This window comes from Neoarius graeffei, chromosome 4, assembly GCF_027579695.1.
Source record: "Neoarius graeffei isolate fNeoGra1 chromosome 4, fNeoGra1.pri, whole genome shotgun sequence".
NCBI lineage: Eukaryota > Metazoa > Chordata > Actinopteri > Siluriformes > Ariidae > Neoarius > Neoarius graeffei.
In genome coordinates this window covers 49,151,618-49,165,466 of record NC_083572.1, presented here as the reverse complement: position 1 = coordinate 49,165,466, position 13,849 = coordinate 49,151,618, and the positions used below count along the sequence as shown (strand labels likewise).

At 42.1% G+C, this 13,849-nt stretch overlaps 1 protein-coding gene across 1 annotated transcript in view; it reads left to right on the top strand.

The window, feature by feature from the left end:
• The window catches only part of cacna2d2a (calcium channel, voltage-dependent, alpha 2/delta subunit 2a), a 697,573-nt gene that overhangs the window by 385,471 nt on the left and 298,253 nt on the right, over window positions 1–13,849 (top strand). Inside the window, exon 5 of the mRNA XM_060919306.1 lies at window positions 1,634–1,678. Coding sequence (XP_060775289.1) covers window positions 1,634–1,678 — 45 coding nt within the window. The remainder of the gene's footprint in view (window positions 1–1,633; window positions 1,679–13,849) is intronic.

The following is a 13,849-nucleotide window of genomic DNA, read 5'->3' as shown; positions in this document are numbered from 1 at the left end:
TAAAACATCATGCAATTTTCACACAAGTCCTAAAAGTAGATAAAGAGAACCCAGTTAAACAAATGAGACAAAAATAGTATACTTGGTCGTTATTTATTGAGGAAAATGATCCAATATTACATATCTGTGAGTGGCAAAAGTATGTGAACCTTTGCTTTCAGTATCTGGTGTGACCCCCTTGTGCAGCAATAACTTCAACTAAACATTTCCAGTAACTGTTGATCAGTCCTGCACACCGGCTTGGAGGAATTTTAGCCCGTTCCTCCGTACAGAACAGCTTCAACTCTGGGATGTTGGTATGTTTCCTCACATGAACTGCTCGCTTCAGGTCCTTCCACAACATTTCGATTGGATTAAGGTGAGGACTTTGACTTGGCCATTCCAAAACATTAACTTTATTCTTCTTTAACCATTCTTTGGTAGAACGACTTGTGTGCTTAGGGCCATTGTCTTGCTGCATGACCCACCTTCTCTTGAGATTCAGTTCATGGACAGATGTCCTGATATTTTCCAATTCGCTGGTATAATTCAGAATTAATTGTTCCATCAATGATGGCAAGCCGTCCTGGCTCAGATGCAGTAAAACAGGCCCAAACCATGATACTACCACCACCATGTTTCACAGATGGGATAAGGTTCTTATGCTGGAATGCAGTGTTTTCCTTTCTCCAAACATAACGCTTCTCATTTAAACCAAAAAGTTCAATTTTGGTCTCATGCGTCCACAAAACATTTTTCCAATAGCCTTCTGGCTTGTCCACATGATCTTTAGCAAACTGCAGACGAGCACCAATGTAAGGCTTTCTCCTTACAACCCTGCCATGCACACCATTTGTTGTTCAGTGTTCTCCTAATGGTCAACTCATGAACATTAACTTTAGCCAATGTGAGAGAGGCCTTCAGTTGCTTAGAAGTTACCTTGGGGTCCTTTATGACCTCGCCAACTATTACACGCTGTTGGAGTGATCTTTGTTTGTCGACCACTCCTGGGGAGGGTAACAATGGTCTTGAATTTCCTCCATTTGTACACAATCTGTCTGACTGTGGATTGGTGGAGTCCAAACTCTTTAGAGATGGTTTTGTAACCTTTTTCAGCCTGATGAGCATCAACAATGCTTTTTCTGAGGTACTCAGAAATCTCCTTTGTTCGTGCCATGATACACTTCCACAAACATGTGTTGTGAAGATCAGACTTTGATAGATCCCTGTTCTTTAAATAAAACAGGGTGCCCACTCACACCTGATTGTCATCCCATTGATTGAAAACACTTGACTCTAATTTCACCTTTAAAGTAACTGCTAATCCTAGAGGTTCACATACTTTTGCCACTCACAGATATGTAATATTGGATCATTTCCCCCAATAAATAAATGACCAAGTAGAATATTTTGTCTCATTTGTTTAACTGGGTTTTCTCTTTATCTACTTTTAGGACTTGTGTGAAAATCTGATGATGTTTTAGGTCATATTTGTGCAGAAATATAGAAAATTCTAAAGGGTTCACAAACTTTCAAGCACCACTGTATTCAGAAATTGGATTGGGTCGAAATAGATTCAAATTGGCTGTAAATGTATATTTGTTTCTCAGTGTTACAATGTCTATACATGATCTCTATTTTGTTTTTTCCCCAGGCAAGTGCTATAGAGTACTACGACTCCAAGGCTGATTCTGAATCCGTAAGTGGCATTTCTGTTTTAAGTTTTGAGAATTTTTGTTGAAGTTTTGTGTAAATTTGCAGGATGTAAAGACACTACAGTCTGAGCTCACACAATAGGCGGACTATTTTTCTATCACAAATTAGGAATCCTAATCCTGCAACATATCTATAATGGTATTACTGGCAGTCTGGGAGACTCTGTAGTGCTGAGGTTTGAAGTCCTATAGAAGGACAAAAGCCAAAACATAGCCAACAGGCAAAAAAAGGGCCTCCATACAGCAAACATGAATGTACACCAATGGGGGAATTGGCAAGACCTTACAAAGATAACATGGGCTGATACTCAGTTGATGAAGAGAAGAGGTATCATGTCCAAGGCTGGTGTGACAGAACCCCCCTGGGCATGAAGGCTTTGGATACTGGCAGATGAGTATGGGAGAAATATGGTCCTGGCAATGGTTCTAGTGTCCCTGTTAAGTGTCAGGAGATCCAACCAATAGGATTGGCAAGACTTCACAAATATACAATGGATGTGTTAGCTTTATATACTCTTCTACTCGGAAGTAACCTGGAAATGGTGAGCCAGAAGCAAAGTTCATAGTCCGTTGGGGGCGGCCTCTGTTGGCGAGGAGGCATAATATGAGAAGCTGGTGTGACAGTAGTCATATATTTGGCGTACTGACGCAGTTACTTAGTAATGGTGTTTCTTTTCTGTACATGAAAGGTCACAGCCCCTTTCTCCCAATGCAGCAAGGGTTTATTGATTTATCATTGCCAAGAAAGGCACTGATTCCAGAAGTCAGCCAACCACAAAATGCAGGACATGACTGAAGGTGAGAGAGAGTGGTAAAAGGAGGCAGAGGGAGTGACAGAGGAATCATAAATCAAAGGGATTTTTTTGTTGCAGGGCAGGCATGTGATTAATGGCTGGCTACGTTAGGGGCCGTCAGCATCCCTAATTGGAGGACATCACTCATCATTAAGGAGGCCAAGGGGACACCCCCTGACATACCCTTTTGACCCCCATCTTGCCCCCCTACTGGCCTGAGAAACATGGGGCTGTAGGGCACAAAGTTAATTCCTTCAAATGCACAAATGTGCACTACACACACACACACACACACACACACACACACACACACACACACACACACACACACACACACCAGCTTTGGCTTAGTTTGAGGAAATCTCTTAAACTTCAGGTTTTTTTTTTTTTTTAACAAAATTACAAGCAGCCTCACAGTGGGCCACTTCTGCCTTCTAAAACCACTCACACATCCCCAGCCAGGCACTTTCTGTTAATGTCTGAGCTTTACTAAAGTGTCTTTTTGGTTAAGGAACCAATAATGTTTTTAAGTTCCTGCCTTTTTTCCCAGTGTTGAATAATAAATTGCTTTATGGCTCCAAAAAATAGAAAAAAAAAGCATAAAAACAAAGACAGGTTTACCCTAATCAAAAAATACAGACTCTATGAATTTGAAAATAGAAAAGCATTTCTAACTCTGTAGTTCATATTCATAGCTGGAAACTTAAGTGAAACAGTTACATCAGTATTTATGCAGGGAAAATTTCTTGTGCTCAGAGACATGTTACACACATGCTCAAGGCAATCTGAAGTGCCACATTCAGGTTATTAGAATTGCCTGTGTGTCATTCACACATTTGTGGTTGCAAGACCTTCCTTGAGTTGAAAAATTGAAAAAAAAAAATCAGAGATAGAAACTGTGGACTTAAAAAGCTTATGGTGCGCACAAGGATTCTAGTTATAAGATACAAAAATCAAGGTCTTGAAATTGTAACATGTACAGTTGATGCTGGCTATTTTATCATCATTTTAATGAACTATATTTATTTCTCAAATTAATAAAATAACGGCAAAGTTTTGCTTCATTTGATGTGTTCTCCTGTAAAGAAAACACGCCCACAGTTTGAAGGATAAGCTGACTTATCACTCATCTGCTACATTTCTTAATTTAAGTAAATGTTGTCATATGTTATCTACAAAAATGTGGCCCTCAAGATAAGCGGTGTTTCCGAGTAAGAAAAAAAAAAAACATTTCAAAACTTTGTTTTTAAAGTTTAATCATATTAACCCTCATCCTACCATGCTATTTTACACCTTAATCTTACCATGTGGGGTCCGTTTGGACCCCAATACTTTTCTTTAAAATTAAAGCTTATAAAGACAAAATCACCAGATAAGTTTTGTTCAGAACATCTTGTATTAATAACAGCAATACACTAAAGGGCCCAAGGCATAAAGAACACACTTAACCTTCATCCTACCAGCCAATTTTACATACACAAACTACCAGGCAGGGTCCGTATGGACCCCAGGAGGGAATACCTTGAAATCAATGCAGTAAGAACCAATTCAATGCAGCAAACAGACATAACTTTATTGAAGAACAAAATCCACTATGGTTGAATATCAATGATGTATTATAAATGCAATAACATTGCAATAATATTGCAATAACTAGCATACATGTAGCAAATTATAGTGCCACAAAAAAAATTGGCATTATATACATGATTTTTGCAGCTCATGCAGCTGTAAAACATTCTGGATTACAACTTAGGTCTTTTCTTACAGAATTTAAAACAAAAAAGTAATTGTAAAATAATTTAGGGCTTTTGTTTTGCAGCCTGTGCTTATTGCAGCAGTGGGGTCCACACGGACCCCAAGAAGGAATGCCTTGGTAGTTTCATTATGGAACATAAAAGAAATAAAAGAAGTTAACTTTCAGTGTGCTATTCAATTATAAAATGAAAGACAGATAAACTTTACTCTGGGGTCCGGTTGGACCCCAGTAACAAATTAATTATACCTTCACAATGCAAAAAGCTGATCTTCCGGTGCTTTAGTGTTTGAATTAAGACATAAATTCCGACAAATTCATAAAACGGTGAGGCAGTATGTCACATATTTTTAAAATGGCAAACAAACATATAGGTGCGGGGTCCAGATGGACCCCACTTGGTAGGATGAAGGTTAATTATGTAGTTCATAGTTACAGGTCTGCCCTCAAATAGCATTCCAAAGTGTGTGTGTGTATGTATGTATGTGTGTGTGTGTGTGTGTGTGTGTGTGTATATATATATATATATATATATATATATATATATATATATATATATATATATATATATAGTAGCACCAAGTTGGCTATAAGCCATGTACGACAAGATTGAGATTGAGTGGAATAACTCTTTTACTTTATCCGCATTCACTGGATTTGGAGAAACAGATCATTTTTTATTTTTATTTTTTGCAAATTTGATAAATAAAAACTTTATACAAAACGTCCAACAAAATCATTTCCGCTTAACAAACCAGTGAAATGACAGTAGCAATTTGTGAAAAATGCTAAAATAATAATTCTTGAAAAATAAAGTGTTCTTACCATCAAATACTTTCATTCCATATTTTGTTGCTTTTTTTCCATTTTTTGGGGTTTTGTTTTCGAGTAGAGATTTTATTTCATCCTCAGTTGGTTCAGCAACACACTCCACCATTTTGTTTTTCTCTACTCGCAGTATCGGAGCTGCTGATAGCCTAGTAGTAAGTAGCTATTCAGAGTGCGCGATTGCTCATATCCAGTGAATGTGGACAGGAAAAATATATATATATATATAAGCCTAAATCTGACATTTCAGCATGACTTATTGGCACACAGTGATCCTGACTTCCTCAAGCCAATACTGTGCAAGAAAATGGGTTTAAATCCAAGGCCAGATTTGCATATAACTGAGACATGCCTGTATTTTAGGCAAGCGTTACCCTGTGCATAGAATTACTGTGCAGCTCTGTGAATGGTACTTAAGTCTATAGTTATGTCTGACCTCAGTTTCGCTGTTTAGTTCACTCCATGCGAGTTACTGAACTCTACATATAGCCCTATGTTCACCTGGCCCCTTCTTTTCCATGGCCCATGTTTGCTAATCGACTCCATTTACATTACTGAAACAGTCATACCCAACAAGGGAACTTGGGAACCATCTGAAATGCATTTTTACGTTTTTCTGGAAATTCATGTGCATTTTCTGCTGTTTATCTTCTCATCTATCCAATTGTTGGTGGCAGCAGCGGCAGCTGTCCATCACTAGCGATGATGACTGCTTCATCAGGATGCGTAGAAATGCAGATGGGCCACGAGGCCCACACCAGAGCCTCCCATAGTGGTGGCATGAACGGCCCGGCCGAACCGCCATGGAATGCCTGGCCTCACGAGCTCTCGTATACGATTCTCCTCTCCTAGCAAATCACCTTGCACAGTAAAGTAAGACAAATGATGCTGTGCCCCCATCGTGTTGTCTCTCTGGACCACCAGACCTGATGCCAAGTGGTGCACAAAAGTGCCACAGACCTGAGGGGTATGGAAGTTGCCCCACAGTGACAATTGACTTGCCGAGTGATGCAATCCATTGGCCATTTGAGTGGCTCTTCCGCATGCCATCTGGTGGTGTGCCATTGACCCTGTTGGGTTCATCTGCCATATTGCACCGAAAAGGACCCTGCTGCCAGTGCCTTATTGGTGATGTACTATTCAACCCATAACTGGAACCCAGGCAGGTGCTGCCACTCCAGGTCAGAGTGGACCTGGGAGCCATGGTGATTAAGGGGTAACTCCACTTTCCCCATTACTCAAGTCCTCCTGGACCTGAGACTCACTACTGGTTGCAGTTTTAAGTCCTACCCAAGACTAACCTATCCAATGGAGTAAGAACTACTAGTGAATACAGGATACAAAAATAATCAAACTTTGCTTCAATATCTTAACCTCAGAGTCATCATAGTTTATAATGATGTAAGATCCATTTTAATGAACATGAGGTTCCCTACTCCTTCCTGGTTTGATCTTCACTCTTGCCATTCCTTTCTTTCTGTGTTGTTTTTCTGAGTCTCACCTCCCATCTACCCACAGCTCCAGTAGTCTGTTCCCACTTTCAGTTGTCTGGATAAAGCCTGTACTTTTCATCCCTCCAGTCCTATCATTCCATAATTAGCTGGTCTAATGAGAACACATGGACAGATGTTGGAGTGTCCCAAAAGCATCTTGAGGTATTCTGAGATTGATGGCTCACACATTGCTTCCAGCATGGAGATAGGCTAGAGTTGTATGATTGCTGTTTTTTATACCTGACAGTCACAATCATACAATGGGACAATATGATGTGCAGTGACAGAGGACATTAATAGGAGAGCATAGGAATATTTAATGGTGGTGTAATTAAGTTCCCTATAATAAAAACATGGATGAAGACCTCCTTTCTTCTTCACAAATCAACCTGCAGCTGCTGGAGACTTACAGTAAGGTCGACCAGGCATCATCTTCCTTAGCCATACATTCAAGTGGGAATAAGGGATCAGGTCTGGACCTTGGAGGTATGGAATCATCGACTATGTCAATAACAATCATATAGATGGTGTCGGGGATCTCTGAAATTTACTTAAGATCTCTGAAAGGGGGGTGGCACGGTGGTGTAGTGGTTAGCGCTGTCGCCTCACAGCAAGAAGGTCCTGGGTTCGAGCCCCGTGGCCGGCGAGGGCCTTTCTGTGCGGAGTTTGCATGTTCTCCCCATGTCCGGGTGGGTTTCCTCCGGGTGCTCCGGTTTCCCCCACAGTCCAAAGACATGCAGGTTAGGTTAACTGGTGACTCTAAAATTGACCGTAGGTGTGAATGTGAGTGTGAATGGTTGTCTGTGTCTATGTGTCAGCCCTGTGATGACCTGGCGACTTGTCCAGGGTGTACCCCGCCTTTCGCCCGTAGTCAGCTGGGATGGGCTCCAGCTTGCCTGCAGCCCTGTGGAACAGGATAAAACGGCTAGAGATAATGAGATGAGATCTCTGAAAGGTTGTTACAATGGACAGGGATCTCTAAAGGTTCCTGGTTTGATGGGCTCTCAGCAGAAACAAATGATGGCATACAAGGAACAATGTCTAATTTGTTCCAGCAGATATGATGGTTATGATTACAGAGCCAGGGAAGACCCAAAATAATGGGCTAATATGTGGACTTGATGGAATTAAATTCCTTGCAACTCCAGAGTCAGTCAGGGCTGGAGCAGGGAGACTTTCTGCAGAGCAGAACCATAAACAACTGGAATGTAAACATATAAAACTCATGAATCCTGCTCACCATGTTAGTGTGTGACTGAATCCTGGATGACTGAATTGGGCTACCTGTACGTTGGTTATTTAGGAAGACTATAGAACAAGATGCCTTTGTTTATCACCCGTACATTCAGACACAGACTTAAGCATAGTGAAATGTCTCCTCTGCATTTAACCCATCGGAAGCAGTGAACACACGCATGCACACACAAGTAACCAATGAGCACACATACACAGACCCGGAACAGTCGGCAGTTATGCTACAGTGCCCGGGGAGCAGTTGGGGGTTAGGTGCCTTGCCTAAGGGCACTCCAGGCCAACCTTCAGACCATGGTTGCCCCATGTTAACCTAACCTGTATGTCTTTGGACTGTGGGGGAAACCGGAGCACCTGGAGGAAACCCACGCAGACACGGGGAGGACATGCAGACTCCACACAGAAAGGCCCCTGTCGGCCGCTGGGCTCAAACCCAGAATCTTCTTGCTGTGAGGTGACAGTACTAACCACTGTGCTTATTCAGGCAAGTTTATTAAAGAGTCCTAACAGACCAGTGATGAGCCTGTTTGGTGACGCAATCTGATTTTAGACCCCTTCTATAAGCTATGGCAAGAGCTGCTTACAGCGACAACTGGCAGCCAGGGTGCTAAAGTCCAGCCAACATGTTTTTAAGCATCTGAATGTGACCCTTGAGATATTGACAAGGTCTAGCCTTTCCAAGGGTAATCAAGAACTTTTCTTCTGATAAAAAGTTCATAATATCTCATTACTTTACCACCCTTATTCCTGGCTCAGTCTTGTGTCCTCACAGTAAATGAAGAAATGATAAGGGTAATACGAACTGAGTCAGATCATGGGGGATTTATGAAAGCTCTAAAATGAAAATCTTTTGCATCAAAATGGGTCACCATTATGGTTCTTCAGGAGAGTTAGATAAAAGGAAGAAGGGGGGGATTAGTTAATGGCCCAGTGAACTTCCTCCTGGGTGAGGCAGGAAAGAGGTGTAGTGAGCTCTGGAACTTGGGGAGCAAGGGAAGTGAACTGGTGCATCTGGCTGGTGAGCTCCTCTACTGAGGCTCGAAGGACACAGGGTGATTGTTACTGTGGTTGGCCTAAAATTTTTCCTGGAATAACCACACTTTCTGGAAACTTTTTCTCAATCTGCCATCAACACAGGTCAGCTGAGATTAATAATTTGACAAACTAAGCAAAGACCACACCAGGTTCAAACCTGAACACTAAGGGTTATTCAAACAAACGTGGACAATCTGTGGAAAATAAAATCGTAAAATAAAAACAGAGCAAAAACTCAAAACCAAGAATCTGACAAGAAGAAAGTCAGGCTTAATAATGTAGGTGAAGAGCATACAAAATACTTAGCAAAGAAGACATGTATATACACTTAGTTTATTAGGTACTAATACTGGGACTGACCACCCTTAATTCTTTACGGCATGGATTTCACAAATTGTTGGAAACATTCCTTTGAGATTTTTTTTGTCCACATTGGCATAATTAATGCAGATTTGTCAGCTGCACATTCATCCTGGAAGTCCCCCCATTTTACCACCCAAAAGTATTCTACTGGATTCACATCTGGTGACTGGGAAGGCCACGGTGTTTGATACCACTTATACGGTCACGCAACGTCATGCAGCCGCTGCAGCCAAATTATTGTCTCCTGATTAGGGTTTGTCAGGTTGTCTGCTCTGGGTTGCCACATGTATATGCTGCGGATGGACGCAACCCCCAGCAGCTAGAGGCTGAGGATTCTGGGAGTTGGAGTAACTGGGAGGCAAAAGGAGTCGTTATATATCAGCATTTAATACATGATATCCACGAGTCTTTGACATACCTTTATCTGTGAAGAAAATCTGAAAAATCCCAAACTTTAATTCAGCATCACTGATTTAGAACCTGGACATAACTAGGATTAAAGTGCTTCTTCTTTCATTCATTCTGCAGTGAAGCACAAGGATATTATTTTGCTACCATTTTCTGCCCCTTAGTGGAGGCATTCACATTATGCAAAAATATATGAAGGCAAGCACTTATATTCACAAATGTGCAGATGCAGAAGTATAAACATAGCCTCATTCACACGTCTTTCACACATTGCCGAGGCAATTCTGGGGACTAAATGCTGAAATTTACACTTGTATACACTTGTAAGCCCAACTGCAGAACACAAGTTCCTCAGCACCTCATACATATGGTATTTCCCCAAATTATAAACAAAATTGGCCTTTGGGGAATACATTGGTAATACAGTAAGTCAAACATATAATACAAAATATAGTAATGCATTCTTTTTAAGATTTTTTCACCTTTTATTGGATAAGACAGTGTAGGGACAGGAAATGGGCAGGAGAGAGAGACAGGGAGGGATCGGGACATGACCTCAAGTTGGAATTGAACCCAGGTCCCCGGATTTATGGTACGGCACCTTATCCACCTGAGCCACGACGCCCCCTAGCAATGCATTCTTAACCCTCTGGGGTCTGAGGGTATTTTTTTGCACTCTAATGATTTGGCATGTTCTGATTTTGTTGTCAATTTCAACAAATCTAAGCAGTATTTTCAAAGTCATATGACTTTTTTGTATTCAGCACAAGTTCAGCTACAGTAATATGTATGTAGTATGTATTTCATGATTGTACTTTAAAAAAATACCAGATAAATGAAGATGTTGTAAAGAGCAGTTTTAGAACTGTGTTGGAATGTGTGAAAAAAACATGACCTTACCCAGTGTGACGAACCGTTTTGATCACTTGAGGTGATTCTGTTCAGTCTTAGGAATGTATCAAGCACAAAAACTTAAATCTGCTCCATTGATTTGGACAATTAACTGGCCATCAAAAAATGTATGTCCTGTTGTTTTGGGATAAAGGGTTGGCAGTGGGAGGGGTATTCAATGAGAAGAGTAAAAATTTCCATTCCATTCAATGAGAAGAGTGAAAAACCCTCCCACTGCCAACTCTTAATCTCATCAGGTCAAGTCACAATGGGTAAGGTAATGTTTTTTCACACATTCCAACACAGTTCTAAAACTGCTTTTTACAACAGCTTCATTTATCTGTTATTTGGCTTTATTTTGGTATTTGACTCTATTCAGTGTGTCTTGAAATTAACTCTTGTACAGTTTTACTTAGTTCAGAGCCACAACCAACTTTGTTACGTAATTACTCTGTAATTTTGCTCCCACTCCACTCCAACTTTTACTCTTTAAACTCAAAATAGAGGAAAATTAACTATTTTGATGAAAATACTTTTAACTCTGGAAAGAATGCTCAGTCATTTTTCCTGTGTATGCACTACAGCGCATGCATATCAACCCATCTGCTCATAATAAATAGAAGTATTTACACTTACTCAAGTTGATCTTCATAGGTCTGTCATGATAACAAATTTTGTTGGATGATATATTGTCTCAGAAATGATTGCGATAAGCGATATTATTGTTGACGTCTTTTCAAGACAATTTTATGCCACTAGTAAAATAATAATGATCATGCAAATACACCCTTTCAAAGAACAGTCAACTTTAATTAAGTCAACTTATTCAATTCAACAGTGGAACGTAAAAAATATATAAATATAAATAAATAACCTAAAGAAATAAAACAATCAAACAAAACCACTCACAACAAAAACAATAAATAAAATACAATCTATGGCTCTTGAAAATTGCACTTAAGTAAATATTAACTTGGTACAGGGTAATAAAAAGACATTCTTTTCTTTACAGGCAACATTCTGCCAATCCAGTTTCTCAAAGATTAGTACCCAGATAAACAAAAAGTGCAAAGTAACAACATATTGCCAGCTGTCATTTGGATAAAAGTAACAATTAGAATGAGAACATGTAGGCAAGGGGTACAAAAGTGAGGTGACATGGAGACCAAATTCCCTTAGTCATCCATTGTGGCAGTGGGGGCATGGTCAAGCATCGGTCTGTGACCGGAGGGCGGAGTCAGGGAAGGTAAGTGGCAGAATCACTGCACCTGATGTCAATTAACCTGTTTGTGTGTCTTCCCCAGTGACCGCGCCCTCTATAAGGAGGGAGAGAGAGGAGGAAGGGAGCTCTCTCCCGAACCAGACGACTAATGTGTGTGCGCATGTGTCTGGGGGACTGGGAGTTTGTGTGTGACTGAAAAGTAACACAATAAAGAGTTTTGACAACTCAGTTCTGGCCTGCCGTACTTCTGTGCTCCACCTACCCGCTCAAACTCCTACAGTGGTGCCGAAACCCAGGACGGCGCACAGAGGAGAACAGCTCCATGGAGTCCTCCCCCCTTTGCAGACCAGGTCCACGCCCTCGCCACGGCCCAACAGAGCCAGCACCAGGCATTGGTCGCCCTCCAAAAGGAGCAAGAGCAAAGGTTCGAGGCCCTGGTGCTGGCGCAACAGGAAGATCGTCAGGCATTCTGGCACCTCCTCACGTCGGCGGGGTCCACCACCTCCACCGCTGCGGGCCCTCCCCACCTCACCATAACAAAGATGGGCCCACACGACTACCCCGAGGCCTTCCTCGCGCTATTTGAACAAGCAGCAGAGGCCGCGGGCTGGCCGGTGGAACAGCATAGAGCCCTGCACTCCCGCGGGAGTCCTGCGGGACTCGCAGGACCCGCCGCAAAGCAGTGCGGTGTGGGACAAATTTTGAAAGCTCATTGCGGGTGTGGGCGGGACCGGAAGTGCACATATGCGGGCGGGCGGGAGCAGGAGTGCACATATGTGGCGTGGGCGGGAGCGGTGATAAGCTGCAGTCCCGCTAACTAAAAACGTGTTTGAAATAAAACTTATAAATTAGTAATTTATGTCTATCATATATAATTTGTGCTGGATATTTTATTTGGCATTAATAAAAACACTTTAAGATGCCTAAATTTGCAGAGTCAGATTGCCAGATTGAGTGAGGAATGGCATCTTAAATTTGCCATTGATCACCCTAACGGGAAATCCTTTGATCACTCTAATGACTCGCCGTTCACACCCAGCTAGCAAGAGAACCATAAGTGAAGTGATTTACTGCTTGAGTTAGTCTACAACTCTAATCGGAGAGACAGGTTACACAGTGACGGTAGGCTTGACTTAATGCTATCCCAGAAATCCTTCCTGTAATATGCAAATTTGGCTGTCCAATCAGAGGCGGCTAAATTTGCATATTACAGGAAGGATTTCTGGGATAGCATTGAGTCAAGCCTACCGTCACTGTGTAACCTGTCTCTCTGATTAGAGTTGCTCACTCATGGTTCTCTAGCTAGTTCTGCTTTGCAATAAAAAAAAAAACATTGGTACAAAGCAAGCCCATTCACTTTTTTATGCTGATCAGAGAATTACAATGGTTTCTCATGTGACAAAAATGTACGATTCACTATTAAATATTTTAATCGCTTGACAGCACTAATTATTATTATTATTATTATTAGAGACACTACATGCTGAATTCAGAAACAAGGTAAATAATAACGAACGTGAGCTGTAGATATTTATGCTCAAATCCACTCAAAGTAGGGGGTGGGGCACCATCACGCTGTGTCAAGACAAGAACTTTCCTGAGAAATAACGCGAATGTCTGCATCATGCGGGATTTGCGGGCGGGAGCGGGACAAAATATGTCAGGCGCGGGTGGGAGCGGGACTGAAAATCATAATTCGTTGTGGGCGCGGGCGGGAGCGGGACTGAAAATCATAATTCTTTGTGGGCGCGGGCGGGAGTGGGACTGTACAATGCGGGCACGGGCGGGAGTGGGACTGAAAAATCCGACCCACGCAGACCTCTAGAACAGCGCACGGTGCGCCTCCTCCCCCTGCTAATGGGCGAGGCACAGCTGGCCGCGCTACAGCTCCCTGCTGACAGCCAGCTGGTCTACGCGGACCTGAGCCGGGGCATCCTCCAGTGTGTGGGGCACACCCCTGAACAACATTGACAGCACTTCCGCACTCTGCGCCAAGAGGAGGTCGGCCGCCTGTTCGCGTTTGGCCAGCAACTCCGGGATGCCTGCCAGCGGTGGCTGAGGGCTGACAACCGCGACGCAGAGGGAGTCGTCAATCTGGTGGCACTGGAGTAGTT